Source organism: Schizophyllum commune (genome assembly GCF_000143185.2).
Source record: "Schizophyllum commune H4-8 unplaced genomic scaffold SCHCOscaffold_5, whole genome shotgun sequence".
NCBI classification, from domain to species: domain Eukaryota; kingdom Fungi; phylum Basidiomycota; class Agaricomycetes; order Agaricales; family Schizophyllaceae; genus Schizophyllum; species Schizophyllum commune.
Window position 1 is genome coordinate 3,066,370 of NW_026089542.1, and position 27,024 is coordinate 3,093,393.

The 27,024-nt window shown below is 58.2% G+C and overlaps 16 protein-coding genes across 16 annotated transcripts; 8 read left to right on the plus strand and 8 right to left on the minus strand.

Moving 5' to 3' along the window:
- The first annotated feature begins 100 nt into the window (after nt 1-100).
- SCHCODRAFT_02540789 (uncharacterized protein) lies at nt 101-2,382 on the plus strand. The gene is made up of 6 exons (XM_003036874.2): nt 101-264; nt 314-531; nt 590-1,124; nt 1,172-1,354; nt 1,411-1,939; nt 1,995-2,382. The coding sequence occupies exons 1-5, from the start codon at nt 150-152 to the stop codon at nt 1,917-1,919; spliced, it is 1,560 nt and encodes a 519-aa protein (XP_003036920.1). The 5' UTR covers nt 101-149; the 3' UTR covers nt 1,920-1,939; nt 1,995-2,382.
- On the minus strand, nt 2,311-3,839 carry SCHCODRAFT_02540792 (uncharacterized protein). Its single transcript, XM_003038241.2, has 5 exons — nt 3,390-3,839; nt 2,865-3,335; nt 2,711-2,810; nt 2,597-2,662; nt 2,311-2,555 (listed from the first exon to the last, which is right to left on the minus strand). Exons 1-5 carry the CDS (start codon nt 3,802-3,804, stop codon nt 2,363-2,365), a joined length of 1,245 nt encoding a protein of 414 aa, XP_003038287.1. The 5' UTR covers nt 3,805-3,839; the 3' UTR covers nt 2,311-2,362.
- Nucleotides 3,840-3,949: 110 nt separating this feature from the next.
- SCHCODRAFT_02624386 (uncharacterized protein) lies at nt 3,950-4,895 on the plus strand. The gene is made up of 3 exons (XM_050345234.1): nt 3,950-4,051; nt 4,103-4,786; nt 4,837-4,895. The coding sequence occupies exons 1-2, from the start codon at nt 4,048-4,050 to the stop codon at nt 4,780-4,782; spliced, it is 684 nt and encodes a 227-aa protein (XP_050200761.1). The 5' UTR covers nt 3,950-4,047; the 3' UTR covers nt 4,783-4,786; nt 4,837-4,895.
- A 51-nt stretch (nt 4,896-4,946) lies between these two features.
- On the plus strand, nt 4,947-5,962 carry SCHCODRAFT_02731592 (uncharacterized protein). The gene has a single exon (XM_050347130.1). The coding sequence runs from the start codon at nt 5,060-5,062 to the stop codon at nt 5,516-5,518; it is 459 nt and encodes a 152-aa protein (XP_050200762.1). The 5' UTR covers nt 4,947-5,059; the 3' UTR covers nt 5,519-5,962.
- On the plus strand, nt 5,424-6,007 carry SCHCODRAFT_02624387 (uncharacterized protein). The gene has a single exon (XM_050345235.1). It carries the CDS (start codon nt 5,585-5,587, stop codon nt 5,963-5,965), a length of 381 nt encoding a protein of 126 aa, XP_050200763.1. The 5' UTR covers nt 5,424-5,584; the 3' UTR covers nt 5,966-6,007.
- Nucleotides 6,008-6,373: 366 nt separating this feature from the next.
- SCHCODRAFT_02624391 (uncharacterized protein) lies at nt 6,374-8,297 on the plus strand. Its single transcript, XM_003036876.2, has 7 exons — nt 6,374-6,655; nt 6,716-6,839; nt 6,891-7,075; nt 7,132-7,345; nt 7,402-7,553; nt 7,607-8,130; nt 8,183-8,297. Exons 1-7 carry the CDS (start codon nt 6,466-6,468, stop codon nt 8,231-8,233), a joined length of 1,440 nt encoding a protein of 479 aa, XP_003036922.1. The 5' UTR covers nt 6,374-6,465; the 3' UTR covers nt 8,234-8,297.
- A 366-nt stretch (nt 8,298-8,663) lies between these two features.
- On the minus strand, nt 8,664-10,621 carry SCHCODRAFT_02577300 (uncharacterized protein). Its single transcript, XM_003038242.3, has 5 exons — nt 10,506-10,621; nt 10,436-10,451; nt 10,147-10,377; nt 9,585-10,097; nt 8,664-9,535 (listed from the first exon to the last, which is right to left on the minus strand). Exons 3-5 carry the CDS (start codon nt 10,179-10,181, stop codon nt 9,013-9,015), a joined length of 1,071 nt encoding a protein of 356 aa, XP_003038288.1. The 5' UTR covers nt 10,182-10,377; nt 10,436-10,451; nt 10,506-10,621; the 3' UTR covers nt 8,664-9,012.
- A 276-nt stretch (nt 10,622-10,897) lies between these two features.
- SCHCODRAFT_02748181 (ubiquitinyl hydrolase) lies at nt 10,898-14,456 on the minus strand. The gene is made up of 11 exons (XM_050347212.1): nt 14,317-14,456; nt 13,968-14,117; nt 13,668-13,820; nt 13,124-13,573; nt 12,728-13,067; nt 12,478-12,672; nt 12,113-12,362; nt 11,952-12,037; nt 11,617-11,880; nt 11,434-11,561; nt 10,898-11,378 (listed from the first exon to the last, which is right to left on the minus strand). Exons 1-11 carry the CDS (start codon nt 14,413-14,415, stop codon nt 11,061-11,063), a joined length of 2,433 nt encoding a protein of 810 aa, XP_050200764.1. The 5' UTR covers nt 14,416-14,456; the 3' UTR covers nt 10,898-11,060.
- Nucleotides 14,457-14,765: 309 nt separating this feature from the next.
- SCHCODRAFT_02624398 (uncharacterized protein) lies at nt 14,766-16,924 on the minus strand. Its single transcript, XM_003038244.2, has 3 exons — nt 15,756-16,924; nt 15,523-15,699; nt 14,766-15,464 (listed from the first exon to the last, which is right to left on the minus strand). Exons 1-3 carry the CDS (start codon nt 16,885-16,887, stop codon nt 15,235-15,237), a joined length of 1,539 nt encoding a protein of 512 aa, XP_003038290.1. The 5' UTR covers nt 16,888-16,924; the 3' UTR covers nt 14,766-15,234.
- Nucleotides 16,925-19,921: 2,997 nt separating this feature from the next.
- On the plus strand, nt 19,922-20,920 carry SCHCODRAFT_02624403 (uncharacterized protein). The gene is given in 2 exon segments (XM_003036877.2): nt 19,922-20,233; nt 20,249-20,920. 2 exon segments carry the CDS (start codon nt 19,953-19,955, stop codon nt 20,907-20,909), a joined length of 942 nt encoding a protein of 313 aa, XP_003036923.2. The 5' UTR covers nt 19,922-19,952; the 3' UTR covers nt 20,910-20,920.
- A 203-nt stretch (nt 20,921-21,123) lies between these two features.
- On the minus strand, nt 21,124-21,521 carry SCHCODRAFT_02731600 (uncharacterized protein; the record flags this gene model as incomplete). Its single annotated transcript, XM_003038245.2, has 2 exons — nt 21,124-21,320; nt 21,372-21,521. 2 exons carry the CDS (start codon nt 21,519-21,521, stop codon nt 21,156-21,158), a joined length of 315 nt encoding a protein of 104 aa, XP_003038291.1. The 3' UTR covers nt 21,124-21,155.
- Nucleotides 21,522-21,898: 377 nt separating this feature from the next.
- SCHCODRAFT_01227875 (uncharacterized protein) lies at nt 21,899-22,227 on the plus strand. The gene has a single exon (XM_050341285.1). The coding sequence runs from the start codon at nt 21,994-21,996 to the stop codon at nt 22,156-22,158; it is 165 nt and encodes a 54-aa protein (XP_050200765.1). The 5' UTR covers nt 21,899-21,993; the 3' UTR covers nt 22,159-22,227.
- A 194-nt stretch (nt 22,228-22,421) lies between these two features.
- Nucleotides 22,422-24,087, minus strand: SCHCODRAFT_02624407 (Aldo/keto reductase). Its single transcript, XM_003038246.2, has 4 exons — nt 23,934-24,087; nt 23,756-23,880; nt 23,590-23,701; nt 22,422-23,521 (listed from the first exon to the last, which is right to left on the minus strand). The coding sequence occupies exons 1-4, from the start codon at nt 23,979-23,981 to the stop codon at nt 22,601-22,603; spliced, it is 1,206 nt and encodes a 401-aa protein (XP_003038292.1). The 5' UTR covers nt 23,982-24,087; the 3' UTR covers nt 22,422-22,600.
- Nucleotides 24,088-24,129: 42 nt separating this feature from the next.
- SCHCODRAFT_02624410 (uncharacterized protein) lies at nt 24,130-24,768 on the minus strand. Its single transcript, XM_003038247.3, has 5 exons — nt 24,650-24,768; nt 24,586-24,596; nt 24,464-24,534; nt 24,318-24,411; nt 24,130-24,265 (listed from the first exon to the last, which is right to left on the minus strand). Exons 1-5 carry the CDS (start codon nt 24,701-24,703, stop codon nt 24,244-24,246), a joined length of 252 nt encoding a protein of 83 aa, XP_003038293.1. The 5' UTR covers nt 24,704-24,768; the 3' UTR covers nt 24,130-24,243.
- Nucleotides 24,769-25,200: 432 nt separating this feature from the next.
- Nucleotides 25,201-25,909, minus strand: SCHCODRAFT_02624414 (uncharacterized protein). Its single transcript, XM_003038248.3, has 4 exons — nt 25,789-25,909; nt 25,629-25,735; nt 25,496-25,577; nt 25,201-25,439 (listed from the first exon to the last, which is right to left on the minus strand). Exons 1-4 carry the CDS (start codon nt 25,827-25,829, stop codon nt 25,418-25,420), a joined length of 252 nt encoding a protein of 83 aa, XP_003038294.1. The 5' UTR covers nt 25,830-25,909; the 3' UTR covers nt 25,201-25,417.
- On the plus strand, nt 25,787-27,001 carry SCHCODRAFT_02274536 (uncharacterized protein). The gene has a single exon (XM_050342247.1). It carries the CDS (start codon nt 26,047-26,049, stop codon nt 26,542-26,544), a length of 498 nt encoding a protein of 165 aa, XP_050200766.1. The 5' UTR covers nt 25,787-26,046; the 3' UTR covers nt 26,545-27,001.
- The last annotated feature ends 23 nt before the right edge of the window (nt 27,002-27,024 follow it).

The window sequence follows — 27,024 nt, forward strand, 5'->3', positions numbered from 1 at the left end:
ATAATGGCGAATGGCGGCGCGCCGAAGCGTGACGACGGCGCCGGACCGCAACTCCGCAAAGCTCCCGCTGGTCCAAGCGCGCGCCACATCAACAGAATCTTTGTTTTCCTGGCCATTCATCACGCTTTATTCCTTGTTCCTAGACCGCCATGTCAAGACCACCTTCCCCACCCTTCTTAAGTGGACGCTCGTTCCCCGCACCCTTTGAGAGGTTTCTACGCGAGCCCGATGTCTCAGACTGGGCAAGCGCGTTCACGCTTTTGGGTATTGCACCCCGCCCTCCTCGCCGTCGCTCGCGTTGACATCTCGTCAGACACGATCGAGACGTACTTCGACTCCCATGTCGACCTGTGGCAGCGAAAACTGCAGGCGCAGAGTGAGCGCCTCAAGCTCAAGGCCGAGGAGACGTTCAAGATCCGTGACCTTTCCGCCGGCGACCTGCTCAAGACGCGCATTCGCGATCTGCGAGAGCGCTCGAGCGAGGGGCTGGCCGTTGACTTCGACAAGGAGATGAAGAACTTTAAGCTCAAGGTGCGTGGCGCGCGTCCCCTACCTCGCGACTTTCTAACACGCCCTATGCTGCGCGCAGATCCAACAACGGATGACGCGCCTCTCCGCCTCGTGGCACTCGACCAAGGTCGTCCGCACGCGCGAGAAGGTCTCGTTCTTCGTCGGTGTCATGACCGTCCTCTTCTCAGCGTTGATGTTTGGCATGGCACCGCAGTACGTGCCCCTTGCGTACACGATCGGTTCGGCCTACCTCATCCCCCTCCGCTGGTACAAGTACAAGCAACGCGCATGGCATTATTTCCTCTTCGACCTCTGCTACTACGTCACCATCCTCAACTTCATCTTCCTGTGGCTCGCGCCCTGGAGCCCGGCGCTCTTCGTCGCGTGTTACTGCCTCAGCCACGGAAGTCTGGGAAGTGCGGTTATCACTTGGCGCAACTCGCTCGTCTTTCACGATCAGGATAAGGTCACTAGTCTGTTCATACACATCTATGGCCCATTCACATTCACGGTCATACGACATTTCTACCCTGGCGCGGAGGAACGATACCCAGCGCTGAAGGAGCTGCCCCATCTGCACCCGCTCAAGGCTATCTTGCTTAGCGGGGGGATCTGTAAGTCCCCGTCGACCATTCATAGCCATCGTACTAAACCGCCGCAGATCTCATCTGGCAGGTCCTGTACTGGAAGCTCGTGTTGATAGACCGCCGCGAGAAGATCGAGTCCGGGCAGCGCACAACCTCGTTCTCCTACTTCCTCAACGACCGCCGCAGTGCTATTGGCCGCGCCCTTGCCAATGTCCCCCAAGCATATCGTGAACTAGCGTTTATGGGTGGTCAACTTCGTGAGTGACGTGGATCTACGTGGACAATCACATGCTAATACCAGCCTCTCGCGCAGTGTACACCATAATCACCATCCTGCCAGCCATCTGGCCGCTATACGATAGCCCGAGATGGAGTGGCGCGTTCCTGATCATGATCTTCGCGGTTAGCGTGTGGAACGGTGGCGGGTACTACATCGAGGTCTTCGGCCGCAAGTTCGAGCGTGAGCTCGAGGCCCTGCGCAAGGAGCTGGCTGAGAGCAGCGCTAGCAGTCACTCTTCTGGGTCCACGCGCGGGGACAGCGACGACGACGAGATGGCCTCGTATAATGGATCGACGGTCTCAACACCGGCTATCCAGGCCATGGACCTTCCACCGACGAAGTCAGAGCCTGCGATCTCGAACGGGCAGACTACCGCCACGGAAGCCCTGAACGCGGCGGTGCAAAGGCCGTCGGCGGCGACGATCAAGATGGCCGGTGGCAATTTGTCAGAGCCAACGCTCGGGACCTCGACACCGCCGCTGACGGAGCGTCCGGCGAACAATGTGCATGCCACAGATGAGACGAGGGCGAAGGTGGAGTAAAGTTATGTGGGATGGATCTGGTATGTTGGCAGCCCTTCGACCGATCGTGACCGTTGACTCACTCACGTCTCGCAGGTTATCTGGCCCTTGGAAGATCTTAAAAGGATTGTACGACTAGATGGTTTGGATTTCTAGCACACACTTATATGCATTCATGTTTTTACGATTTGTTTCGGGGTCTAACGGGGCTGTTGACCTTTTCCCAGTCCACGACAAGGCCAAGGCCAACTAGACGGCCACGTCGTCTTCTGGCTTTATACACGACCTGTACACGACACCTTTCTCTTTCATGGACTACAGCCTATCCTTACTTTACGCGCTCTCTAGTCTTCTACGACAGTACGCGCTTGCACTTGATGTTCTTGTAATGATCCTTACTGTGTTGATAATGTACGGTGGACGAGAGGTGTTATGCATTAGCGTAGGCGAGCGTGAAGCCAGCGTCAAGATAAATCAGATTGGGAGCACTGCGCTTGGTGAACATCTTTCACGATGTTGCCTTCCGCGTCAAATTTTTGCAACGTAGGGTCACTTCGCTGCCATCCGGCAAAAGCACCCTGAGGGCCTATCAGCTGTGACTTGGCGAGCGTGTATTCTTGCGCAGTATTCTTAATCTCGTAGTAGGTCGTGCCGAGCCTGCGCAAACGATGAGTAGGATCGCCACAGTGATATGGTACGATGCGTACGGGACGGGCCTCAACGAGCAGAACACACGGAAAAGGCCTAATTGCGATATTCGGGGTCTAGAGGGTATGTTCAGCTGGAGCGACGTGAATTCAGACCAGATTCACATCGATTTGGGGCGTAGTTGGTGTCTGGGAGGTACGCCGCGTCTTGTACCGTTCACGATGATCTCGCACGGTGGAACAGCGTCCGCTATCCAGCTGAGAGCTACAAATTTCAGTCAACCGACTGAAAACTTGCGCGAAGGATAAAAGGTTTCACATTCATTAGACGAAGTGTTGCATGGCGTCCCTAAAGCGGAGGACACTGCCGCCCGGGAATGCATGAAGTCGAGCGAGATAAAGCTGATGACTGGCCGATGCGCAGTTGGGCCAGCTCTCTTCCAAAGCGCGCGCTCGCAGTCTTCTAGCACGGTGTCACGCATATCCTCGGGTACATCGCCGACCACGATGTGGTCTATGTGTATTGGCTTCGGCAGGACAAGGCTCGCGAGCGCGCCTTGGAAGCCCAGAACGCTCCATGCAGCAATCTTGTCACTGCATGACATGGACATTGTGGGTGGAGCGTCTGCGCGTCCGGGCTTCGTACGCAGTACGCCTGTGAGGGCGTAATTATCCCGGCCGCGTGCTGCGGTGGTCGGGTCAACGACTGGGCGCACCGCTGACTCTTTCAGAGCGGCTATCTCAGCGTCTTGTGGTGCGGCGGCGAGGAAGCGGGTCGATGCGTCTCCGCCTTCTGTTTCGTCAGTGTGTTTGCTCTGACGAGGAAAGAAGGTAAGATACTTACAAGGCAGAGTCGAGATATACAGCCCAACGTGAACGCCTTCACAGAGCGTGTACGTCCCTTCCGATGCTTTCGAGACCCACTCGGAATCTTCAGAATCCGACTGCGACATCCGCTGGATTTCCTCAAGAAACCAGCGGATAGCGCCACGACGTGCGATAATCTCGGCGTGGCTGTCGTGTAATGCTTCACCGTGCAGAGGTAGCTGCGAGGTCGGCAGGCATTTCGTGCCAGTTCCGAGCGATATTATCTTGATCTCGGCGGTGTCGGACGAGGGCGATGGGGGCGACCTGTAGAGGAAGAATGCGGCGAGGATGGTGAACTGGGATGCGTTGGAGGGCTTGTATCCGGTAGATGAGTAGACTTCAAAGACAGAGCGGACCTCGAGGTCAGCCGGCAGAGTGTTGCTTGAACCCATCCACTTAGTTAACTGGCCAGCAATCCGAGGAGCTGATGGTCGAGGACAAGTTCGGTAAGTGCCGACGTTCGCTGTCACACACGCGGTCACACGGGCCAAGTTCGAAAAGGAAATCCTAGTATTGAGAAGTTCAAGCTCAGCGCCACGCCATTAGCATGGCCTTCCTCGCTGGGCTAATAAGTAAGCTCGTTCGCTCTCTTCTCACCTCCATCTCGAACAACGCAAGTGCGCGCGGACGATATCATGAGTGAGCGGCTCTCCCTGCGCACGGCGATTCACAAAGCGATAACACCCGCAGGTCGACTGGTCCCACCTCGCGATGTATGCAAGGTCAACTATGACCTGCCTCGTGTCTTCCTACCCCAGGAGGTCATTCCTACCGGCGACGAATCCGTCAGCGAGATCGTGCAGAAATCCGCCAAGTGGCGGCGCATTGTCGACTCTGGCGCCTCTCTCGCCGTCGCGTTTGGCATGCTCGAGGTGGGAGGAGAGATCAACTTCGAGCTAGAGGCCATGAAAACCTTCAGCCTCGAGCAACGCGAGTTCTACGTGCTGTGGAAGAAAAACCGAAGACTTCCGGAGGCGAATTGGGAGGAGGATCGGACGCCACGCGAAAAGTGCCTCTCGCACGACGGACCGCTACAGGTGCACGTCCGTGCGCTGCGTATCATATACGAGAACAACGACATCGACATGGAGAACGCGGTCTTCTGGATCCAAAAGCATCCTTGCCTTATACCGCTCCTCAAGGCCGTCGACAAGGTCCACCGCAACGTGTTGAACGCGAAGACGCATGCGGGCCAGTATGACCCTCGCGCATTGCAGGAGATGTTGGCGGCGAGGAAGGCGAACAAGGTCGCCTGTACGATCTTGAACAGGTACCAGCGAGCGACGAAGTGCGGGTCGACGTCGGTGACGAAGGCGTTGCACGCGAACCTTGTGGGCGTGCAAGCGAGGGCGAGGAAAGCGCCGCATTGAGTTCGTGAGTACAATTCCTTCTTGTGGACGGAGTGGCTTAATGACAGCGTACAGGGATGAGCGCATACCTACCCGTCAGAGACTTCCTTTGTGCCAGTGGTTGAGCGCCAAGTGGTTGTCACGAATGTGACATGTGGCAAGGCCACGTTGTTCTCTGTTGACCTCAACCTCCATCATTGTATGAATTCCAGGCTCCTCAGACCGCACACACGTGTCACAGTCGTGTCTCTGAACGCTTAATACAACGTGTCTGGCATCTCTCCTTCTCGCTGCGGTCATGTCTGTCAAGAGGCGATCGACTCATTCTCTCTTCGCTGCAGTGTTCCGCCGCGCGAGCGGCAGCCACGACGACCTTGAGTCTCACAGAGCGAGGACCCAAGCGACGAATATCTCTTGCGAAGATGGCCCTCCCTTGTTGACATGGTCATCGCCACATGATGGTTGGCGCCAAAGAGCAACGCTCGTGCAGGACAGTGCGCTTCCAACGCATCTCTCGTCAAATAATCTGGTATTCGCGGTCACCTCGAGTGGCATGACCGGGGACTCTGTGTGGCTGGCTGTGTTTGCGACGCGGGAAGTGTCAACATCACTTCACGAGAGCGAACGCCAGACCGCTTCGTCCGGGGACGATGCAGAAGAGGTATCTGTCGTGCCCCCTACTACACGCAGCAACGCCAACAAATACACGGACTGTACGCACGATCATATCGCTATTGACGCATCCGGTCGCGTATGACGTCTCGATCAGAAGGACTACATCGCGTTCCTCGACCTAGTCCAGGCGGCGCAAGCGGAGACCTCTATGATCGCAGACTTTCACGTCGCCCATACCGTGACGTGCCAGCCTTCGGTCTACCTCGTTCTTCCCACTGAAGGTACGGGTGCGGAGTTTCAGGGCTCTCCCAAAGTCCCTGCCCTCCGCACAGTCGGTGTGAGTGCATACAGCAAGCACTATCGCAGACTCAAAGCTGGGCAGCTCGGGGAGAAAGGGAACAGACAGGTACAAAATACGCACAAGGAACTGCCGCCAGCGCTATACGAGGTACTGGGTCTGGCGCAGGAGGGGATAGAGGGGTCCAGGGACTCGGATACGAATGTGGCAGCTGTACTTGCGGTGAAAGATGCGCTGCCTCGGAGTCTGCTTTGCAGCATGTACTTACCACCTGACCACGCTAGCCCTTAGAGTTTTAGTTCGACAGCCGTTTACTGCCTCCCTTTTCCATTGAACGATTGCTGCTTTGCGTTGTGATAGCGTGTGGGCGTCACGCTTGCGTTTGTCAATGTTTTGTTGCCTTGCTTTAGTCACGTGTATTTCGGCGAATGCCGTGGTTCTCCTATCCCGAACCCTCACTTCGCACGATAAGAGCTTTCCTTCTGCGAGATACTGGGCGCCTATCTATGCCTTCTGAAGCGTTATATTGGCCGCGGGCGACTTCAGCGCGATGATAGAGTCCATCTTCGCAACCTGAGGTCGCAGTTGTCTACCGCGGGTCCGATAGCGCGGCTGAAGCGACCACCTGTGACCAAGGCGAAGTCCCCATTCACGTCTCCTGCACGCCCTATATGACGATAAGAGGCAATTACGTGGGAAGGAGCCTCAGGTATGGAGGCTGACCCCCGTCGACGAGCTTATCTCGATCCTCTTCTTGTTTCTGTCCACCATCTCGCTCGCAACGGCTTAGAATGCTTGACGCTATGAACGACTCAATTTATGGATTCTCCAGCGCTCATCTGAGTGGACTAGCTCTCCTAGCTGCGATCAGCGCCGCTGTACTGGCGCTCTATAAGCGAAAGCAGTTGAAGATTGGAGCGAAAACGCCCGCGGAGGATCTGGCGTCTCTGAACGAGAAGAACAAGAATAGGCCGCACGGAAGTGAGTGCCTTTCCACATCTCAAAGTAGCACATTCGATCTCATGCAATCTCTTTTGCTAGCATGGAATCCTCTTCCCCCCAATATATACTCGTTCTCCGAGCCCGAGGTTCATCCTACGGCAGGCGGTGATGTTTTGCAGATTGACCCCATCATCTATCGGCCTTGGAGATGGGGCCAATATCAGTGAGGATTACTGCTTGCGTCTACCATCTCATCTAACTCACTGTTCCCTAGTGTGACTATGGGCTTGAAGTCTCTGAACCAGTCCGAATGGTTCGAGGTGGACAAGCAATATCCCGACTACCATCGTATCCGCAAGCATCGCATCGCCACCCGCGGACACAATGTCGTCCGCCTTCTGTCCGCGAAGGAGGTGGGGAACGGAGATGTTGTCCGGGAGGGCGTTTGCGCCCAGGCTGGTAAGTCGATTACTGCAAAATGAGATGAACAGATCTCTCATCCGCTCACCCTATAGCCGTCGAACTTCTGCTGTCCGCCGCGCATTACCTCGCTGGCCGCTATCCAAAGTCTTACCAGCTCTCTTCCGACGGGAGGTCCATCTTTATACCTCCGGTCAACGAAACCTATAGCCTGCCTTCGCCGCTATGGCACGGCGAAGGCGAGAAGCGCCAGATGAGAGACGTCTCGCGCGAGGAAGGAGAGGAAGCTCTGCGCACTTGCGCATTACTGTGAGTACCATTCGCTACACGATCTTTGCTTGACTCCAAATTTTGCCCTCTTTCAGCGTTCAGGACGACCTCGCTATCATGATTGAAGGCAATGACAGTCAGTACTACTTCCAAGGCGGCGCTATCTGCGTGCCCGGATTTTGGCGCATGCGGGACAAGATAGGTCGCCCGCTGGACGAAATTCACACCAGCGGCAATGTGCCATACTGTAAGTCGTCCACCTCCCACCTCTTGAGAACGCTCATCGATCAACGCACGCAGACGAGCAAAACCTCCGCGCCTCCATGAACCGCTTCTTCCTCAAATTCCCCGTCGACAAGCCCGTCACCCGGAACAACTACTTCCTCCAAATCGTCCAGCCCAAGCCTCCCACCTGCACCCAAGACTCGACCTACCCCTCCTCCGGCACCACGCCCATCAACTCCACCGGACTGAACGCCAAGGTCTACGACTCCGCCTACAACCCCATCGACCCCGAAGAGCTCGCCTGGTCCGCGACGACGAACGGCCCCGAGGACGAGTACCGCCCAGGCCACGCGCACCAGCCGCCGGAGGGCAAGCCGCTCATCGTCACGCCCGAGACCTTGCGCATGCGCACCGAAAGGCAGACGCTGCGGCGCCTGCCCGGGAGCGGGGCGATTGTCTTTGGGATCCGGACGTATGTGTGGGAGATCGAGAAGATTAAGGAAGAAACGGAGGAGGTGGGGGAGGGGAAGAGGGAGAGTGTGGCGGAGCGGTTTGCGAGTGCGATTAGGGGGTGGCCGGAGCAGGTGCGGACGTATAAGGTGAGTGGGGTGCGGGTCAATGTTGGAGAGCAGGTGTGCTAATAGTGGGCAGGGAGCGACTGTGTATGAGGATGTGCTTGTGCCGTATTTGGAGAGCAAGTAGGGGAACGGATGTACGTCGTTGTTTGATTATGGTGAATATGTCGCACGACTATTGCTCGGACTCGGATGATATTTAGGTGAGCTCGAAACTCGTGTATCCCTCATGTCCGTCGGAAGTAAGGTATAAGTGTTGCACACGTCCATACCGACGTCCACAGGTACGAAGTGCGGCAGCGGCGGTGGTCTCTCATGAAGGGATCCGGAGGATGACAGCCCGTCGCAGATCGCGTCCTTGACTCGGTATATCAACCTAAGTGTCGTCGCCTTCGACGCCCGGTGCCTTTGGGCTGTTCGCGCTCCGGACAAGCGCTCGACGGAGTGACTGGACTTCGCACATCTCTGTTAGGCATTCCCGTCCACCGATGCGCCGACTACGCAGTTGCAGTCGTGTGCGTCGCTTGCTTCCACTTGGTCGAAACCCATGCCCATTGCTGACATCGAACTCCAGGGGCCCTATTCATGGAGGGCTGCCTCGACGAGGGCGAGCGCTCGACGTACATGAACTTCGACTTGACCATCGGCACGGAGACGAAGTCGAACTACAATGTCGTCTGTCAGTGATGCGTGCGCTGCTCGAGCTTGGAAGGCTTTCATGGTAGATGAGGCTCGAACTTCATACGCTTTTTTCTTTTATCGGAGGCTCTGAGGATCTCGGGACGTCTGTACATCTGGCTGACACTACAGTATACATACATTTCGTTTACGATAAATTATATATGCTACACATGCTGCTCAAATACGCAACGTTGGATGCCGATGAGGATAAAGTGCCAGTAGGTACTACACTCGCAGCTGGCTCATCATGGACGGCAGCCCTGGGTCGTAGGGGTTCTTCACGCCGGGAAGCGGTACGGTGTTCATCGCCGCGGACGTGGTGCGCGGGTAGATCATGATATCGTCCGAGGTCACCTCGCTCGGCGTGGACAGCGGCGACAGCGGTGTCGCGAAATCGGGCGTGACGGGAGACGTCGAGGATCGCGAGGAGCCGGGCGATGGGATGTTGATGACCACGCCTGCACCTGAGCCTGCGGGCTGGTGCGGGACGAAGCCGGGTGGGAGGGTGTCCATGACGGCGGTGGGGATGCGGCCTGGCGGGGCGGGCGCGTTCTCGAGGACGGGGGCTCGGTTTCCGGCGGCGGGGGTGGCGACGAGGCCGGGGCCGGCGGGTGGGGGAATGGGTGTGTCAACTACGGCGTCGAGGGAGCGCATGGGTCGGAGGGGTGTTGGGGAAACTAGAGGTGCGGGTATCGGTGCGGGGGCGGGGATGGGGCCAGGGGCGGTCATCGACGGCATGGGTTGTGGACTATCAAGGACGGTTAGGACAGTCGATGCATGATATTCATGCAGCTTACCCATTTCGTTGCATACCGTTCATGGGCGGCGACGGAGGAAGGGTGCCCGGAGGAACATCTCGCAAGGGCAGACGATCGGCCAGCCTTGCCGCACCCGCCTCTGCCTCGTTTGCGCGGGCCTCAAAGACCCGCGCCGCTGATGACGCTGTCGCAAGTTCCCTGCGCAGGTCCACGATCTCCATGTCACGGTCCCGAAGTGCAGCCTTCAGCGCCATGACCTCCTCTCTCAGCATCAACGCGTCCTCCCGGGCAGCATCCGCCCGTGTACGCTCCTCAGCCAGAAGCGTCGCCAGCGCGTTGATCCTCGTGTCGGGGCTGCCCGGTATGTTGATCGGGTAGTCGAGGGCGTCGGGTGCGCTGGATGCGCGAGGGGTGCCGGGTGCGATGGAGGAGCCGACTGAGGAGGGAGGTAGATCGCCCGGGCGGGGGACAGAGCCGTATGGGGAGGATATGCCTCCGTGCGGGACGAAGCCTCCGGGACGCGGTGCAGCAGCATAAGCGCCCGCGGACATCCTGTTGATCGTCAGTCCCAGATGTTCACATTGTTCAACAGAACACGCACCTGCGAGGGTACTCTGTAGAGGATCGTGCGTACATTGCGATGGGGTGATATGAGGATGCTAATTGCAGGAGGCCACGGCGGTTGGGTGGTACTTGAGGGAGCCGCAGGAGACTGACATCATCACGTCGCTCCGACGCGCGTGCATGATTACTCCTTGCGTTCGCTGATACTTGTCAAGACTTTCGGGCGAAGCTCAAGCCTTGAGGGAGGTCGAGTGGATGGCGGGGCCTTCTGCACCAGATGTTAAAGTAAGTGGTCGATGATGAAGGGACGAAACCAGGACACTTGCTTGTTCCGCGGGAGCACTGCGTTCGCAACCCAATTGAAACATTGTAAGCGAGGGTACTCATTTCGCCTACCTTGCAGCTGAGTCCATGCTGGGCATAACCAAATTTGGGACTGATAGAGCGATACCATGGTCCACGTCCAGATCGGCTGTCTGTGAGCAGCGAAGGTGATCTTGTCGACCCAGTCTGCCAACGCAGGCCGGGCTTTACACATACGAAGAGGCTTCCAGATACACTCTTGGGTAGGGCAGTGCGCGGACTCAGCCAGAAGAGCCGACACTCGAAGTTAAAAGCCTTAAAGATGCTCTCGCACTTAGGAGAATGAGTGTAACAGCGCGACGCGACGCGCCGAAGAACACGCGTGACTCGCTTCTCACGATCACGTGTACAACATGGTTGAACTTCTCTCAGATTTCTGGGCTCAAGTACGATGCCCAGTCTCGTGTTACCCCCCTGCCTCTCATCTCGTCAACTAGTTTGTGATTGCTGCTACTATACAGTGCTTCCCAAACCCATGCAATTCCACTACCTATGTTATTGTGACCCCGTCCCCCATTATTGCCTTTGCATGCCTTTATTGCATTTGCATGCCTTTATTGCATTTGCGTCCGCATCAACCCCTCCGCATCAAACCCTCTCAAAGAAGTACAGATACGCAAACCGCTTCAGATCCCGCACGCTCTCCGCATCCGCCCTCACCACCTTCTCATCGTTGAACAGCACCCACTCGTCGCCTACGCGGATATGCGCGACGTAGTGACCCGAGTGCACGGACGGGCCCTTGTGCGAGATGAAGGCCTTAAGCGCAAAGCGCACGGGCGCCTCCTTCGTGCCGCCGATCCCGGGCTGCGCCGGCGCGCTTGACGATGCGGTAGGCGCGGACTCCTCGCCCATGTCGTCTGGGTGGCTGAAGAGCCATTCGACGGCGCGCTCGGCGTTGCCGCCCTGAAGATGATCATGAGGACTGGAGATTAAGGTTAAGTCATTTTGAACGACGTACCGTCTCCCGAAGCGCCTTCTTGGCCTGCGCGGACGTGAAGCCCATATCCGCAAGCATGGCCACCTGCTCGGCGGACGGCTCAGCTGCACCCCCGCCGCCACCACTAGGCTGAATGGGATCGTCGATGTCTGATCGTTTTCCATAAGCTATCCCCTCAACGCCCTTGAACCTATAATCACTCACCCGGATCCTCCATATGCTCAAACAGCCAGTTCATCGCCGCCTCCGGGTCGCTGTTCCCCGTCGCCAGCAGCGCCTTCTGGCACCGTACGGTCGGGAAGCCCATCGCCTCCAACTGGCCCAGCGCCGCGGCGTTGAACTCCGGCAGGGCGGGGGCGGCGGCGGCGGCGTCTTCGGGCAAGGGCTCTTCGCCGGGTTGCAAGCCGCGTCCGAGGTGCCGCTCCTCAAGGACGACCGTGTCGTGCTCGGGCAGGATGACGGGGATGTCTGGGGGCGGGGTAAGTTGTTGTGCAGAGGGGACTGACTTGGGGGTTGAGTGTTGGGAGATTGACACCCACCAAGCTTAGCCGGCACCCAGTTCACGAGCGTGAACTTCTTCGCGTGGACGACGAGCACCTCTGGGAAGGACGCGAACTTCGTCTGCCTACAAAAGCGTCAGTATTCCTGCATCTCGAAGTATCCCACCACACATCCGCCCCTCACCACAAGACCTACTCACTTATTCGCATACACGCTCTTCCCGCACGACGGGCACGCATACTCCAGCGTCTCCGGGCTCAGCAGCGCCTCCAGACAATCCATCAGTCGCACGTCCTCGTACTGAATTTTTCCCTCCGCGTCCTTGCTCTTCTCCACCGCCGGCACCGCGACGCTGACCGTATCTGCCGCGTCCACGCGGTATCGCACCCGCTTGCAGTCCGTGCACTGAAGCCGTTGCTCTAGGCCGTACGAGAAGATTTGGGTTGCATCTGGGGCTTCGCGTGAGTATTCGCCAGTCTCCCTCACGACCCCTTCCTTCCCCTCCTCTCAGCTACTACCCACACTTGCACCTAACCGAAGACACGCGAAGGGAAAATAACTCACCCCTCAAGCTCCCATCCTTCCTCTTATGCGCATCCCGCCTCAGCACGCTCAACAAATGCGTAAAGAACTCTTCCGCGTCCTGCTGCCGCATCGTCGAGAACTCCTCGTGGCCCTTGCCGATCAGCGCCTTGAAACCCGTCGGCTTGAGCCCGGCTTGGAAGACGGGTACGGAGCCGTCCTGCTTGCGGGGTTCGGCTGGTGGTAGAGATGGATGGTCAGCTCGTATCAGAAGTCGTCGGCACGAGCATACCTTCTGGTATGGGCGAGCTCTGCGCGAAGCCGCCATGCGTAGGCGCCGGGTACGCGTATCTCCCACTAACGAGGCCATCCGCGACCTTGCGCATCTGGCATTCAACGCAGGCGGCGGGTAAGGGCTCGCTACAGGTCTCTGCGTGCGTGTTGAGAGCATCGACGGAAAAGTACCGCTCGCGGAAAGCGGGCAGGGAGAAGACTGTTTGCAGGACGGACGCCATGTAGCAGCTGTTGCCGAGGTTGGATAGGCCGGTCAAGCCTGCGCCGAAGAGTGGCTCCAGCGCCTTCCCGTCCTCCGAGGTGAGCGAGAAGTCGTACTTGAGGTTGTGCTCGATTTGCTGAAAGGGCAGTAAGTACACGGAACAAGGGTAAGTCGTGGAGAAGAACTGCTCACCAGCTCCGTCATGCTCTTCTCGGTCTTCGTCTGCGTCTGCACATTGATCCCAAACGCCGCCAGATGCGCGGCCAGCTCCGGGTCCTGCTTCGCGTCGTTGCACGTATAACAATATATATCCGCCCCACCCTCCGGCGTGATCGTCCCCAGCTTCACGCTCACCGGGTGCCCCGTCGCCTCGAAATGCGCCAGACCGTGCCCATTGCCCCCGAGGCCGCCAAACTGCTGCCGCCCGCACCCCAGCGCGCCACAGGTGAGGCAGAGCCACAGGTTCTCGCGCAGGTCGCACGCCGCGCAGTGCGCGAGGCCGGACTGGGGGATCGGGCCGGTGGAGGCTTGGGGGAGCATGAGGGTGTGCTCGCAGGGGAGGATCTCCTCCTCCCAGGCTTGGACCTCGGACTGCCGGGCGGAGGACATGGATTGCATGACGCCGGTTATGAGAGCTTTGACCTGGGGTGGGAGCGGTTAGGATGAGGGTGACGTGAGTATATGGCGATCGGGCTGGAGGGGGAGGCGCTACGGTGAATGGGAAGGGGCCGCGCACCTTGTCGTCGTTGGCGGCCTCGGGGAGGGGTGCGCCAGTCTCAGGGTTGCATTTCCAGCACTTGATAGTGGTGACATGTTCGTACTTGTCTTCCTCCCGCTCTTCCACAATCGCAAGTTTCTTCATCTTCGCTGGCGGTTCCTCGGACTTAGCCTAACGAAGCAATTGGAGAGGAGGCGCAATAAATGCGAGAGGGGATATGTAGGCGACGGACAGGGTGATAGAGCGCAGATGCAGATAGGATATCGGAGAAAGAGCATCGTCAGCAAGCGCCCATGTAACAGACGCGCATACACACACCCTATGTTCCGATGGGCGCGCCTTGCGCTTTACATTGAGCGTGAAAGGATGCCCCGCGCGTTGGGCGTGTGTACGCGCATGGTGTCGTCCAGGATCAAGGCAGCCTCCATTAAAGCACGTCAAGCACACGTCGATTCCAGAAGGACTATCCTGCATGCATTGTCAGCATTGACGATCTACTTCCAAGCCGTAAGCGCCGAGTAGCTAAGAGATAGCAATCTTTCAGACTATTCCTCCGTCCTCTTCATAACTCTGACAACGTCCCCATTTTTGCTGCCCTCCGAAACTTCGTCTCGTCGCCCCTCCCCGCCACGATCGCTCATCAGCAATCTCCGGCCCTCCTCCTCACCTGATTGTCAAAGCACTGCGTGCACTCCTCCCTATGCACAGACTGAGAGAGCCTCGGGGGCTCCAGACGCGTTATCTCGCTCAGATGTGGGCAGGCCATCGTCGTAGGAGGTAAGATGGGATGAAATCAAGAGGCGACGCGGTCAAAGCGGCGCGGTGCGCGCGACAAGGACATGTCGTCACAGCCACCACAGTCCGCATCACGTGGACGTTATGGACTTGAGCCCACTGCGAGGTTCGACTTTCGGATGTTCGTTTTGGTGGGCAGCACAGCTGTTGAGCAGGCCAGAGTAGACTCAGGTGGGACAAACGAATCTCTGGGACTGTGCACCCCGCTTGAATTGGTCTTCGTCCCCATTGAAGTCCTCCCCTACGCTCAGGTACTTCTTTAACCAAGGCGGGATTTGTGGCATATCCTTTTTCTGTTCCTTGTCAAGCTCCTCGCTGTCGTCGAATAGAACAACATCGTAGGTTCATATTACATATACGTACATAGCTCGTATAGCCTACTAGAGTACATGTATCATAGTACGCTTTTAACTTCGTGTATGGCGTAGAGCAGGCCGTCCGGTTCATAAACGTCGGCAACCCGACAAGCAGAGACCACTTCACCAAAGGGGTGGGCAAGAAAACAGGACAACAGAAGCCGCGTAAGTATTCGACATAAGAAAAAAGAATCGTCCGATCTGATGACATGCCTGATACCACCGGATAGCCAGCGAGAGGTAAGAGTACCAGCACAAGGTAGAAATACCTGCGCCAAGTGGGACAACCAGCGAAGAGACAAAAGAGGGGCGAGCGCAAAGGGAAGGAAGAGAAGCAACGAACGACGGCCCCGTGGATTGACCGTCCCCCATACCGTACGCCTGCACGCGCGGCAGCTCCGTGTATGCGCTCACGCGGCGGCGACAACATCGGGCTAATACCCGTAGCCGCGATCGCTCTGCCTGCTCTCGCCGCGCTCCTTGATGCCAACGGGCACGGGAACGCTCATGCTGACAGGCTGCGAGTCGCCCGGTTTGGGCTGCGGCGCCGCGGGTGGCGGGACCGCTGACCCTGCGATGGGCATGCCGATGGGAGCTGGGCCACCCGCGGCTACGGGTGCGCCAACGCTCGCGACGGGCACGCCGGATACGCCTGGTGCGCCTGCTACGACAGCGTCATCAGCTCTGCGCTGAGACACTATTCAGCAGGAGGTGCCACCTACCAGGTATGCCACCCCCTATTACGCCTGCGCCGCCGACAAGGGCAGACAGCCGCGAGATCTCTTCGCGACTGGCCACGAGCGCGGACGTGAGTCGCTCGTTCTCCGTCTGGAGGAATTCGACCTTGGCCTGCAGCGACGCGAGCCAGGCCTTCTTCCGCTGACGACACTTCAAGGCGGCTGGAGTGACCGCATGAGTTGGAGTTTGATGACGAGGAGGAAGGCCTTCTGTTTACCTTGCCTGTTCCGCTCGAGGAAGTTCCGCCGCTTCTCCTCTTCCGTCTCCGGCTTCTTGTTCCCGCGTGAGTTGCCCGACGCTTTAGGCTTCACGTCCTCCTCGTCATCGTCATCGTCGTCATCGTCGCCCATGTCGTCGTGCTGTACTTGAGCGCGGCGGCGGGTCGACTGGCGTGTTTTCTTCCCCTCCGATGGCGCCTGGCTGTCGCCGCTCTGCTTGCGCTTCGTGCCCCGCCGTCCGTTGCCGTTGTTCGCGTTGTGATTGTTGTCCGCGCCGTTAAGCTGCACCTGCTGCTGACCGCCCATCACATTGGCTGGTGCGGTGGTACTACCATGCTGACGTGCCTGTTCCTCCCTCTTAGTGAGCTCCTGGTGCGCCTGCGAGAGCAGGAACAGCCCGTTCGCCGCGGTGTTGGCAGCGGTGGAGACAGCGTTGGGGGCGAGGTACCCGTTCTCGCTGGGCTGCTGCATCGAGTGCTGGGTCTCTTGCTGCGATTGGGGCTGGGGCGCGTTCAGGACTCCGTTGATCGCGTTGAGCGTGTTGGGGGTCATGGTGGGGTTGGGCTGAGTGTTATTGAGGTATGCGAGGAAGGCCTGCGTGTTTGGCGTTGTTGGTCCACCCACGAAGGGTGTCAGGCCGGTGCCGGGGGTGAGCCCCGTCCGCGGGGTGAGTCCGGTGCGCGGGGTGAGACCAGTGCGGAAGACAGGGTCGAATTGGAGCTGGGGAGGCTGGTTCTCCGCCTGTGGGCCAGCGAGCATCGCGGGGGAGAGGGGACCAGCGCGCAGGGAGTTTGCGAGCGCGGGGTTGTTGAAGTAGTAGCTGGGATCGGACGGCGATGCGAGGGCAGCTAGCGGGGGGAGGGTCGGCTTGGGGGACTGGGTGTGGGAGGGGGGCTTCTGGTCGGAGTCGTTGGACGATGGGCCGAGCGAGGGCTGCTGGCTGGCGCCGCGGTCGTTGCGGTCGTCCTGCCTGACATTGGAGTGGTTGGGGGTGGCGGAGAAGGACTGCTCGAATGGATTCGGCTCGAGCGCGAAGTCCGAGCGGGTCTGCTTGCGGACTGTGGGACGAGGAGCAGGTCTGCGACCATTGTTTTCCTGAGGCGGTGGAGGGCTCGCTGACGTCGACGACATGATCTCGGCTGGTGGCTGCAATGACGAAGGGCGCGAAGGAAAAACGTCTGACGTAGTCCCCGCCCATCTTTTGTCACCCCTTTGCACTTGTTTGGGTAATCACGTCATAATTTTCCATGCAAATACGCTTGGACACCGCGCTATCGATCCCGCCCCCAATCGCGGCGCGCCCACGCCGTCCTCCATTCCCCAGACACCTGCGGCACCTCATTCAGCCTCTATGCGCAGGAACCCCGTACGAGGGTCCTTCAGTATACCCCTTTATACGCGCAGGCCTCTCGAGAGCATATTTCTTTCAACCTTTGCCGTGGAAAATTCGGCGATTGAAAGAGGCTACCGCCAGCAGCGTGTGGATCAGCTGGCCTCCATTCCGCCACGCGTTCCGTGCGCGATATGCGAACGTCCATAACCTGCCGCAGTAGAAGCCAGCCACCTCCAGATTGACCTATGGATTGACGACGATAGATGACATAGCAGCGCTTGTGGTCGGATGGACAAGAAGGTCTGAATAGACTGGGAAGTACGTCGCTGCGAAAGATTCATTTCCGTTGTGCGTACCATTCCCAGAAGAGCTGTAATCCCGCTTCACGCCATTCATGAACCCCGAACACCTGGATCAACGCTCGAGTCCTTGGGTCATCCCATGGTCATCCCCTCGCCTTTGCCATTGTAAGTCGGCTTGAACATGCCGTTGTAAGTACTGCCCTAGAGCAAAAGACTGGCCATGACCAAACGCTTCTTATGCTTCACATCTGCTCTTTTGAGCTCCATTTGGCCTGCATATTCTGCCCACAGTCAGAGACGCCGAACCCGGAAGTTCAAAACGGGTACATATGTCATATTTCGCTCTTGTAAGTCAGAACATCGCGCTAGCGCCTGCAAAGCGTCATCTGCGTCCAGTCAGGTAATCGCAACTGTGTAAACTTACCAAGATCCTCGCATGCCTGTGGATATGATCCCGCAGCGTGTTGATGCGCCATTCAGTGCACCACCGCCAAGGACAAACATTGGATCCACGTGACTGTGCGACTTTGCGGTCCCGAGAATGATCGCGCCGGCGCGAGGCGGCCGTTATTGCTCTCCTTCCACCACGACGAGCTCGTTGAGGGTTCTTTTCTCTTAAGGTGAGCCATCCAACTTTTCCTTCATTCTACTCTGTGATGATACACTGCCGGGGCCATATGACCGTTCTCAAGCTCGTCGAGGGCACGAGGAGCGAGCGTGATCAACGTCCGGCTTTAGGGCGACGCTGGGCTGCCTTCGGGTGGTCGCAGCGCGCTCGTCTATCTGACATCTCTATCGCACCTTGTGCACCTTGATTTTGGGATAACTTGACTGACCATCTCGCAGGGAAGGACGAATTGTCTTACAGCGCAGCGCTGGTTAGCTGACGGGATTACGCTGACCAGCTCATGGGTTCTTCGCCTGGGTTTGTATGCAGGATTGAGATAGAAGGTACCATACGAAAGGAAGCTGTACGCGTAGCTTGATATAGATGTATTCTCGGTCTTCTATGAGGGTACTGGATGCCTACGCGTGACATGTATGTGGGATTCTTTGCTTTCTCCGAACCTCCAAATCTCGGCGACCAAGCGACCGACAGGCCCTCATAAGTTCGTCGGATGCATATCTGAGCTATCCGTGCTTTGAGTGAAAGGTGGTTGAAAGGAAAATAGTATGCCCAGCATGCGACATGGCCAGGTTGCGATGAAGAGGAAGTACAGCTACGTCCCGCTTTGCCCACCGCGTCACGCACGTGGGAGAGCCCCGGCTGCGATCCTCCAAGTTGAACTTTGACTCGTGGGATCCCGAGTACGAGTGCGCGCCTAACAACAGTTCTTACCTCCTACCACCATGTCCGCACCTCCTGATGCCCCCGATGTGCGAGATGGCAAGTCAAAGACCGCGCTCGATGCCTCTGCAGACCCAGCGGCTACTACCGGTGCATCGGTGACCAAGTCCAACGAGTCAGCGGCCGGGTCGAGTGCGCTGGGAACGAGCGCACCCGCACCCGTCGAGCTCGACGCCTACGGCAAGCAAAAGAAAGTGCACGATCTGACCTACCCTCCCTGGCCCGCCGTCCCCGCAGGCGTCACCATCACCCCCTTCTCCGCCTTCAGGGAGCGCGGCATCAAGCGCCACTGCGGCGGCATCGAGGCGGACGAGGTCGACGCGAACGGGGTGCCGACGGTCGCGCTGAGCAGCGCGCACGAGGACGACGAGTGCAAGACGGATTCGAGGTTTAGGAACTTTACGAGTGCGAAGCCGAAGGCGCCGAAGAGGATGGAGGTGAAGGCGAATTGGTGGGAGACGTGGGAGGAGGTGGAGGGGACGATGCGGCCGACGAGAAATTATAATCAGTGGGTGGTGTTTCGTGGATGGGATGGAGGGAAGGGGCTGACGATGGGTCTGCAGTATGCTACCGGATGATATGGTGATTCAATTGGTGCAGGAGTTTATAGAGGTGCATAAGCGCTGGTGGCCGTCACCGGGCAGCGGGCCTACGGACCCGCGGGCACTCTTCGACGATGTGGGTAGTCCATGAGGAGCGAACTCAGGCTTTTTTGGCTGACTATCCCTCAGTTCCAACGCTTCATCGGCACCATGGATCAGAGCACAGCGCCGCCCAACGCTGCTGCTGACAGCGACGACGATGAGGATGACGCGCCGATGGAGATCGTCGATGGGGAGGGTGCACCCTTCGTCCCGCCTTCGACTATGGACGTCGTGAATGACGATAGCTTTGGCCCCGCTAATCCCAAACTGGATGCCTTCCTTGCTGACCCCGCGCTCGTGGTCCGCCGTTTTCTCTCCTCCCATGCCAGGGAGCGCGGGCACATCTAGTCTGTTCATCTCCTCCCATGCAAGCTACCGATACTAACATACTACCCAGCCATGAGCGCAACCTCCTCGGCCTCCCCAGGATCATCGAGTTCTTCCTCTCGTTCGTCACCCGCAGCGGCATCATCAAGGATGCCAAGCTCAAAAAGGGCTTCGCCGACGCGCTCGCCGTCGCCAAAAAGGCCGTCATCGAGATCCCCAAGACCTCCCAGGTCGCGCGCGCGATGCCGGACACGGTCTTCAGCAAGGGCTGCCAGTCGCTGTGGGGCCGCAAGACCAACGCGTTCCACTTCGCGGACGACTTGTGGACGCCGAGTGCGCATGGACCGGTGCCGGAGGCGAGGATTACGGAGATTGTGGAACCCAGCGAGGCGCTGCCGGTGCTGAATGGGAGGGTGGACCCGAATGCGGTGATCAGGGAGGAGGTGGAGGCCGGCCGGCTGTCGTTCGTGAACCCCGAGGACGAGCAGGTTCCTCCCAGCGCGGACGCGTTTGACGGCGGAGGCTGGGGCGGCACGAATGGTGGGTGGGGCGCCCCGGGCGGCGACACGAGCGGTGGCTGGGGCGAGGGCGAGGGCGCGAGCGGCTGGGGCGGCGCCGGCGCGTGGGACGACGAGGACGTGCCGATGGCCGACATCCCCCTCGCGCCCCCCGCGCACGAGGCCCTCCTCGCCCTCCCCGGCCTCGCCCCCCTCCGCACCACGCACACGTGGGGCATCGTCGAGCACTCCATGCGCCGCGTCAAGGGCGTCTTCGCGCCCTCCCCTCCCCAAGCCGGCCAGCCCGACGTCGAGCCCGCGCGCGCGGTGGAGAACGCGCTCGGCGGGATTTTCGCGCGCGTCGTGCTCGAGCCGTGGCCCGACTTTCACGAGGGGGTGGATCTGGAGCTGAATCGGCCGAGTATATTGGAGGCGTCGAGGGGGCCGGTGGTGGAGGAGGGCGGGGATGGGAAGGGGCACGATCCACTGAAGAAGGAGATTTCGGTGCTGGTGGATGTGGATATGAAGGATAAGATCGAGGTGGGGATGGGGGTGGCGGGGACGTGGGTGCAGGTGGTGCGCGATGTGAAGGAGGGGACGGAGCCGCAGGAGACGGGCGGGAAGAAAAAGAAAACGAAGAAGGCTGACTACTGGTATATGGACGACCTGGTCATGACCATCCCCAGCTTCTACACTGGCTAACCGCTCGCTGGATCACGATAGGCCCCTCTCAATGTAACTCGTACCGTACCTTTTCTTGTTTATTGCTCAGGATTTCTTGTACTTGTCTTGCACATGTATTTGTACTGCACATCGACGGCCCTTATTCTTGCTACACCTATCCTGTGGCGAACGTTTGTTTTGTTGAACATAGAAATACATTGGATCCGATTGCTTGCACGTCCTCCACGCAACACTTAATCCTCCAACCTCCCCGGACGTTCTGAATTATGGTGCCGTCCTTGCGACTTGCCACCGGAGCTCTGCGTCGCACAAGTCAGCCTTCACTTCGCCAGCAAACATCCTGAGTACCCTTACCTTGCCCTGGCCCGGTGCAGGGTCCGGCTGCTTCTCCGTCTCCCAGGTCTGAACGTCTTCGGGACGAGGGTAGAGCTGTATCGCACGTCAGGAAGCGTTCGGTATATCAACAACGGCTGTATCAACCTTCGTGCCCTCTTGACGCTCAATGGCAGGGTCTGCGCCGACGAAGTCCTGACGCTGCGTCTCTACCGTCGCGCGGTAGCCTGACTGGTCCGCGGGGTCGGGGATCTGCTTGTTGTACTGCTCCTGGAGGGCTCCCGGACGAGAAGACATGATGGATCGCTGGAAGTTGTATATGTGAAGGGTTTGAGTTGGATGTGTTGGTGAATGCGATGCGAAGTGAAGAGATGAGAGACAAAGTGAAGGGCTTTATACCCTCCGAAACGACGGCGTGATGTCAGGTTATCCAACATGAGGAAAGCATGACTTCAAAGGTTACGAAGACATGCTCTGCGCTCGGGAGGAAGTCATAGCGTGGAGCGGGAAGTGGAACGGTGCTTTCTCGAAGGACGCGGTCACGTGGCCGCGCTTCAGACTTCCAGCGTTAGCGACGCTGCAGTGATTTTTGAGGATTGTCCAAAGCCTGCGTCAGACCTCAGCACAACGTGAAAAAGTCCGCAGGCTCGATCGTATGCTTCAGCTGACCTAGTACCACCGGGGAACGACCGAAGACCGCGATTGAAGATTGCACACCCAGGGGGAGGACGTAGCTGGGCTGAGACTGGGTTCTCGCTCGCGTACGGCGATGAGATTGGAGCATCGTTGGTCTGAAAAAAGCCAGATATATTGCAGCTATCGACGACAAGGAGTACAGAGGCAAGACAATAACAAGAAGCCTGAGAAGAGGAAGAGATGTCGCCACGACATGAAACTCCTCTCTACGTTAAGAAAGCGTGATTGGAGCGATTAAGGTGGCCTGACCATCGAGTCCACCAGTATTAACAGCCCTGCGTATAGGTGCGAGCAGGACCCTGCCCTGGCGGACATGCTTGTAAACGGTGAAGAGACGCGATCGGAAAACTGGAGGCTATATAGGCCTCCGGGGATTGCCGACGTATTGAAACCCCGCAAGGGTGCACGGTCACATGGTCTGTGCGCGCACGGTTCGGATGTGTCGTCTCTGGGTCTTGCTGGCGCTCTTGCATCGAGAGGGGACACGATCGCAAAGGGAGGGGGGATATTCTATAGGAAGAAGCAACGCAACTATCCGACGAGACCCGCTAGGGTTGAAATTTGAGCACTCCGTCGCCGGATCGCGCCAACAAGTGGTCGCTACGATGGGGCTTGTCTTCGCTTGCGGTTGACAGAATGGGCACATAATACATCATTTTTCATCTTTGCAGCTACACAACTCAGGGAGAGGCCCAAGACCAATCCAGGAAACCCGCTTCGCGAATGGTATCCTGAACTATCTTCTCGCGCCTGCTCCTGACTTCATTCTCCGCCGACGTTGCCTTCGTCACCTCCCGCCATACACGCACATTTTCATGCACCTCCCGCGGGTTGCTCAGCCCGACCACCAGCGGCACGCCCGCTCCAGCCCTTAACGAATACCCCAACGCCACATCCGCCAAATCCGTGCCCTCCGCGTCCAGCGCCCTGGTCGCCTTGGCCTGCGCCTCCCTCAGCCCCTTGGGCGCCGGATGCCACCCCGGCGCCCCCGCACTGGTCAACAACCCCATACTAAACGGCGACGCATTCAGCACCGTCTTCACACCCGCGCGCCTCAACAAATGCGGCAAAAAGCCCGCGAGCGTCGCGTTCTGCAGCGTGAGGTGGCAGTATGAGAGCAGCGCGTCGACGGGCGCGCCCTGCGTGGCGCGGATGAGGATGGCGAGGCGGAGGAGGATCGGGAGAGGGTAGCCCGTGATGCCGATGCGGCGGACGAGGCCTTCGGACTTGAGCTTGCGGAGCTCGGCGAAGGCGGCGAGGATCTGCTCGTCGCCGGGGCCGCGGATTTTGGCCGCGTCGCCGGGCGCGAGGTCGTAGAAGGCGGCTTCGTCCGGGAGGCCCTGTGATGTGGCGGAGGGGAGGGGTCCGCTGTGGGCAGAGTCGGCTACGAGGTCGTACTTGTGCGCCTCCGATCCAAGGGCGCCGAAGTGGTTCCCCTCGGTGCGAGGCGCACACGGCGTGGCGACGAATTCGATGTCGTGCAGGTACACGGTGTCGAGGTAGGTGGTCTGCAGCCGCTCGAGGCTGCGGAGGACACTTGCGCGGACGCCTGCCGGGGAGTAATCGAAGGTCGAACCGGCTATGCGCCCACACTTCGTCATCTGAAGCGCTGGTGAGTGCATGTTCTCTGTATTCGGGGTAGACGTCTATGTATGGTGAGCAGACGTACAATCTGGTAGGACTCCCGGGGGAACTCATCGGCAACCGCCTTGAGGGCCTCGCCCAATACAACTTCGGACTCGCCGTAGTATCGCGACGTATCGAAGGCGGTGATGCCATAGCTGGGGAAGTAGGGTCCCTTCAGAATTCATTTGTACGCGATCGTGGAAACAAACCGTAGGGCGATGCGGACTGTATCTGCTGGCAGGCTACTCGACTTGAGCGTCGCCTCGTCGGCGTAGAAGTGCGAAAAGCAAGCCGCGCCGAATACAAGGGCCGGTATACCGTCCTCCAGTACGGCCTGGGGTAGATGGGGATTAGGAAGTACAGATGACGTCGTAGGGTCAACCCTACCACACGGTCGCCCGGGGCTGGCTCGAGCTCAGAGGGTGCTGCAGCCATTGCGACGCCTGAACGAATGTGGTGGGAAGGAAAGAAAGGAGGTCGACGGAGGGGACGGACGAGGCTGGGGAAGTATCGATCGATAGGGCTCGCTGTCACTTGAGGCAGGCGGGCCGCCTTCCCGGAATCATGCGACATCGGTCGGACGTTCGTCGTTTACAAGCCTGGATGTATTATCCAACGAGGGTAGAGAACATGTACAGAGCGCGAATATAGCAGTGCGAGAGGGACAGACTCCGAATAAAGATAACCAGCAACATCATTACAGAAGCTTGCGGTTCCACCTGCGTGATACGTCAGGACGAAGTTCCTGGAAGGATGCGCGGCACAACGTACTTGGACTCGAACTCCTGGTTGACGTTGAACATCTTCGGGCTCTGGTTGGGCTGGATGGTGTTCCACGGCGTGGCGTTCTCGCGCGACCAGACGACTGAGGAAGTAAAGTCAGCTCATGATCGGGATGAGAGACCGTTGCTACGCACCGTGAGGAGCCCGCGCGAGACGCGACGCGTACCAGGCAGCGCCAGTGACCGCACCGCCCATGATGATGTAGCTAAAGTCATAGTTGAGCACCCGTGCTTCCCTTCCTCCGCAGACAACTTACATAGGAATCGCCTGCGGTGATCGTCAGCCCTATTCCGAATGCGCTACAATAGACTATGACTGACCTCAACGGCGAACCAGTGGCCAAGGTTGCGACGGAAAGCGGACTGGGCAGACATGTCTATGAGTTGAGTGCAAGTAAACGTTGCAGAATAAGCCTCCGAGTGCGAATTTTGGCCTTTTATAGGGCGGCTGCATTCGGAAAGAAGCGTTCCCACGGTTGTGGGCCCTGCGTATGTAAGCAAACGAACTTGGGCGTGACATCACATTCCCCACAGCCAAGGGGCGCGGAGTTGGCGCGGAGTGCCTTGCAGGGGGTGAGGAGGTCAAGAGGAAAGATGGAACTCCGATGAGGAAGAACGATAGACCGTAAGCTTGCGTACTCACTTAACAACTTGCCACTGTCCGGATGCCCAAGTTCTTCAACGTCAAGTCGAAGGGATCAATCGAGAGGAAAGAGACGAAGAATATGCATGGGACTTACCTTGTTACTTAGCGATGTATGAAATGAGAGCCTACCATGCTTACTTCCCCTGCGACCGAGAAGAGACTGCGCCACCCACTTCCTATTCTCCTGCTTCAGCTTGCCGTCAGACTTCAGGTTCATGCACAGAGGTTGATTCCACATAATGATATTGCACAGACCCGAAGGAGAAATTAGTGGTAAAAATACAGCTTGATTAGAAGGAAGGGCGGAGTGGTCCGCGTATCGTGGGCGGCGCGATATTACGCGGCGGCGCCGGTCGTCGACGTCGTCGAGAATGCGGTCGGTTGGATATCAAGCGATGCGAGGCGAGAGATGCATGACGGCAGAAGGCAAATGTGCGACGAGCTTATAGATGGTCGCGGTGCCACCTAGGGAGGAGGTCAGGTTAGAATGTGGCGGCAAAGCAGGTTATGAGGCAACGCACTTCTTATCGAAGGTCTGGTTGACCTGCATGAGCTTCACGCGCTCGTCTTGCTTGATGCGGTTCCATGGCGTAGGGTTCTCCTCTGAAGCGGGAGTCAGCGATGAACTCGCCAATTAGGCGCCCGGGTACTCACTCGTCCATGTCACACTCGGTGCTTGCACGGCACGGTAGACCGAAAGGCAGGCGAGGCCGCCAACGGTACCGACGATGATCCAGATAGGAAGTGCCTCAACGGCGTACCTGCACGCCTTGTTAGCCACCTCAATCGACCCGCGCCACCATGCGCCACTCACCAGTCCTTGAACCTGGGCCTGATCCTGTTGAAAGCAGACATGTCGATCCGAGTGTCTTAAGCGACGGGAAGAGAAGAGAAGAGAAGAGAAGTCGACGATTGCTCGGTGTAGCGAAGCTCAGAAGAGGAGGGTTCTCTTACGAGTGATGCTCACCCCCCTTCCTCCCACCCACCTTAAGTATCGCATCTACCCGCATCCTCCCGTCGACCTGGGCCTCGTCGCTCCAATTCAATCAGTCCGGAGGAGAGCACGGGCATAATGAACGCGGCTCGACCTCAGCAAGCGACGGCTCGACCACAACAAAGACCGGCTCGACCTAAATCGGTCGTTCTGGCACTCGTTCTGGCACTCGTTCTGGACGCAGCTGATACGCGGGGGTGCGGGGCCCCAGTGGGCGCCCGTCCTTCTGGATTTTTCCTGTGTTCGTCTAGCGCGAGGCTGGCGAATGGAAGACGCAGGATTCATCATAGCGACAGCCGAGGGGGCGTCATGGGACGAAGTCTTCGAGGAAGAGCGGCGGGCGCTTGCGAAGTCGAACATCCTAATCGGGAGTCTAGACTTGTCTTATGGTCAGCGGATCCGTTTGGCCTAGACTTGTCTTATGGTCAGCGGATCCGTTTGGCGCCCATACGTACAAACATGGACATACACAGGCAGTTGTCCCAGTCTTCTCTCGTGCCGCTGCAGGTCCTGCACATGCCCTGCCTCGCATACATAAAATCAAAAAGCAAAGATCAGATTTTCATAGGTAGATAAGAGATGACGTACTCGTCAGCATATAGGCATACGTGCGTACTCATGTGCATCATCACGGGCAAACAAAACATCGTTGCTCGCAAGAAAGAAGACAAATAATGATACACAGAAGACAGACAGACAGAACGATTTGTCCTTCCCTATGGCACAGAAAGAAGTGGGATTCGAAAACGACGCGGAGCATCAAGCCGCCGCATATAAAAAGTATCGAAGAGCGAGACATAACACGATTTTGGGATATAGGTAGGTAGCGGGGGGTAAGTGCGCGCTTGAGCGGCGAGGCGGAGGGACCCCGCTGAGGCCCGCGCCACGCCAGCACGCGGGTGCATAGGTAAAACAACAAACCGATAACTGTGCCATTGGGGATCGCAGAGCGTGAGCAAAGCGTTCGTGTAGGGGGGTAGTACAAGTCCGTGCGTAACATTGCAAGATTGGGCGAAGGCCCGGGCCTGGTACGCGGTGGTCAACGACATGAACATC

Excerpts from the sequence above, each read along its gene's own strand:
- SCHCODRAFT_02624407 (XM_003038246.2), bottom strand. The coding sequence starts at position 23,981 with ATGGCTGCAGCACCCTCTGAGCTCGAGCCAGCCCCGGGCGACCGTGTG. Across the intron at positions 23,702-23,755 it reads ACAGTCCGCATCGCCCTACG|CTATGGCATCACCGCCTTCG; the intron begins GTTTGTTTCCAC and ends CTACTTCCCCAG. Across the intron at positions 23,522-23,589 it reads CCCGGGAGTCCTACCAGATT|ATGACGAAGTGTGGGCGCAT; the intron begins GTACGTCTGCTC and ends CCAGCGCTTCAG.
- SCHCODRAFT_02731592 (XM_050347130.1), top strand. The coding sequence starts at position 5,060 with ATGTCTGTCAAGAGGCGATCGACTCATTCTCTCTTCGCTGCAGTGTTC.
- SCHCODRAFT_02624391 (XM_003036876.2), top strand. The coding sequence starts at position 6,466 with ATGCTTGACGCTATGAACGACTCAATTTATGGATTCTCCAGCGCTCAT. Across the intron at positions 6,840-6,890 it reads TGGAGATGGGGCCAATATCA|TGTGACTATGGGCTTGAAGT; the intron begins GTGAGGATTACT and ends ACTGTTCCCTAG. Across the intron at positions 7,554-7,606 it reads CAGCGGCAATGTGCCATACT|ACGAGCAAAACCTCCGCGCC; the intron begins GTAAGTCGTCCA and ends CAACGCACGCAG.
- SCHCODRAFT_02540789 (XM_003036874.2), top strand. The coding sequence starts at position 150 with ATGTCAAGACCACCTTCCCCACCCTTCTTAAGTGGACGCTCGTTCCCC. Across the intron at positions 532-589 it reads TGAAGAACTTTAAGCTCAAG|ATCCAACAACGGATGACGCG; the intron begins GTGCGTGGCGCG and ends TGCTGCGCGCAG. Across the intron at positions 1,355-1,410 it reads GTTTATGGGTGGTCAACTTC|TGTACACCATAATCACCATC; the intron begins GTGAGTGACGTG and ends CCTCTCGCGCAG.
- SCHCODRAFT_02540792 (XM_003038241.2), bottom strand. The coding sequence starts at position 3,804 with ATGGGTTCAAGCAACACTCTGCCGGCTGACCTCGAGGTCCGCTCTGTC. Across the intron at positions 2,811-2,864 it reads CAACACTTCGTCTAATGAAT|CTCTCAGCTGGATAGCGGAC; the intron begins GTGAAACCTTTT and ends TGAAATTTGTAG. Across the intron at positions 2,556-2,596 it reads AGGCCCGTCCCGTACGCATC|GCTCGGCACGACCTACTACG; the intron begins GTACCATATCAC and ends TCGTTTGCGCAG.
- SCHCODRAFT_02624398 (XM_003038244.2), bottom strand. The coding sequence starts at position 16,887 with ATGTCGTCGACGTCAGCGAGCCCTCCACCGCCTCAGGAAAACAATGGT. Across the intron at positions 15,700-15,755 it reads CCTCGAGCGGAACAGGCAAG|CCGCCTTGAAGTGTCGTCAG; the intron begins GTAAACAGAAGG and ends CGGTCACTCCAG. Across the intron at positions 15,465-15,522 it reads AATAGGGGGTGGCATACCTG|CAGGCGCACCAGGCGTATCC; the intron begins GTAGGTGGCACC and ends ACGCTGTCGTAG.
- SCHCODRAFT_02748181 (XM_050347212.1), bottom strand. The coding sequence starts at position 14,415 with ATGGCCTGCCCACATCTGAGCGAGATAACGCGTCTGGAGCCCCCGAGG. Across the intron at positions 14,118-14,316 it reads CGCAGTGCTTTGACAATCAG|GATAGTCCTTCTGGAATCGA; the intron begins GTGAGGAGGAGG and ends CAATGCATGCAG. Across the intron at positions 12,363-12,477 it reads GAAGGATGGGAGCTTGAGGG|ATGCAACCCAAATCTTCTCG; the intron begins GTGAGTTATTTT and ends GCGAAGCCCCAG.
- SCHCODRAFT_02577300 (XM_003038242.3), bottom strand. The coding sequence starts at position 10,181 with ATGTACGCACGATCCTCTACAGAGTACCCTCGCAG. Across the intron at positions 10,098-10,146 it reads TCTACAGAGTACCCTCGCAG|GATGTCCGCGGGCGCTTATG; the intron begins GTGCGTGTTCTG and ends GACGATCAACAG. Across the intron at positions 9,536-9,584 it reads AACGGTATGCAACGAAATGG|TCCACAACCCATGCCGTCGA; the intron begins GTAAGCTGCATG and ends CGTCCTTGATAG.
- SCHCODRAFT_01227875 (XM_050341285.1), top strand. The coding sequence starts at position 21,994 with ATGAGATTGGAGCATCGTTGGTCTGAAAAAAGCCAGATATATTGCAGC.
- SCHCODRAFT_02624403 (XM_003036877.2), top strand. The coding sequence starts at position 19,953 with ATGCCGGACACGGTCTTCAGCAAGGGCTGCCAGTCGCTGTGGGGCCGC.
- SCHCODRAFT_02624414 (XM_003038248.3), bottom strand. The coding sequence starts at position 25,829 with ATGTCTGCTTTCAACAGGATCAGGCCCAGGTTCAAGGACTG. Across the intron at positions 25,736-25,788 it reads AGGCCCAGGTTCAAGGACTG|GTACGCCGTTGAGGCACTTC; the intron begins GTGAGTGGCGCA and ends CAAGGCGTGCAG. Across the intron at positions 25,440-25,495 it reads AACCAGACCTTCGATAAGAA|GTGGCACCGCGACCATCTAT; the intron begins GTGCGTTGCCTC and ends CCTCCTCCCTAG.
- SCHCODRAFT_02624387 (XM_050345235.1), top strand. The coding sequence starts at position 5,585 with ATGATCGCAGACTTTCACGTCGCCCATACCGTGACGTGCCAGCCTTCG.
- SCHCODRAFT_02624410 (XM_003038247.3), bottom strand. The coding sequence starts at position 24,703 with ATGTCTGCCCAGTCCGCTTTCCGTCGCAACCTTGGCCACTGGTTCGCC. Across the intron at positions 24,412-24,463 it reads TCTCGCGCGGGCTCCTCACG|TCGTCTGGTCGCGCGAGAAC; the intron begins GTGCGTAGCAAC and ends TTACTTCCTCAG. Across the intron at positions 24,266-24,317 it reads AACCAGGAGTTCGAGTCCAA|GTGGAACCGCAAGCTTCTGT; the intron begins GTACGTTGTGCC and ends CGTATCACGCAG.
- SCHCODRAFT_02274536 (XM_050342247.1), top strand. The coding sequence starts at position 26,047 with ATGAACGCGGCTCGACCTCAGCAAGCGACGGCTCGACCACAACAAAGA.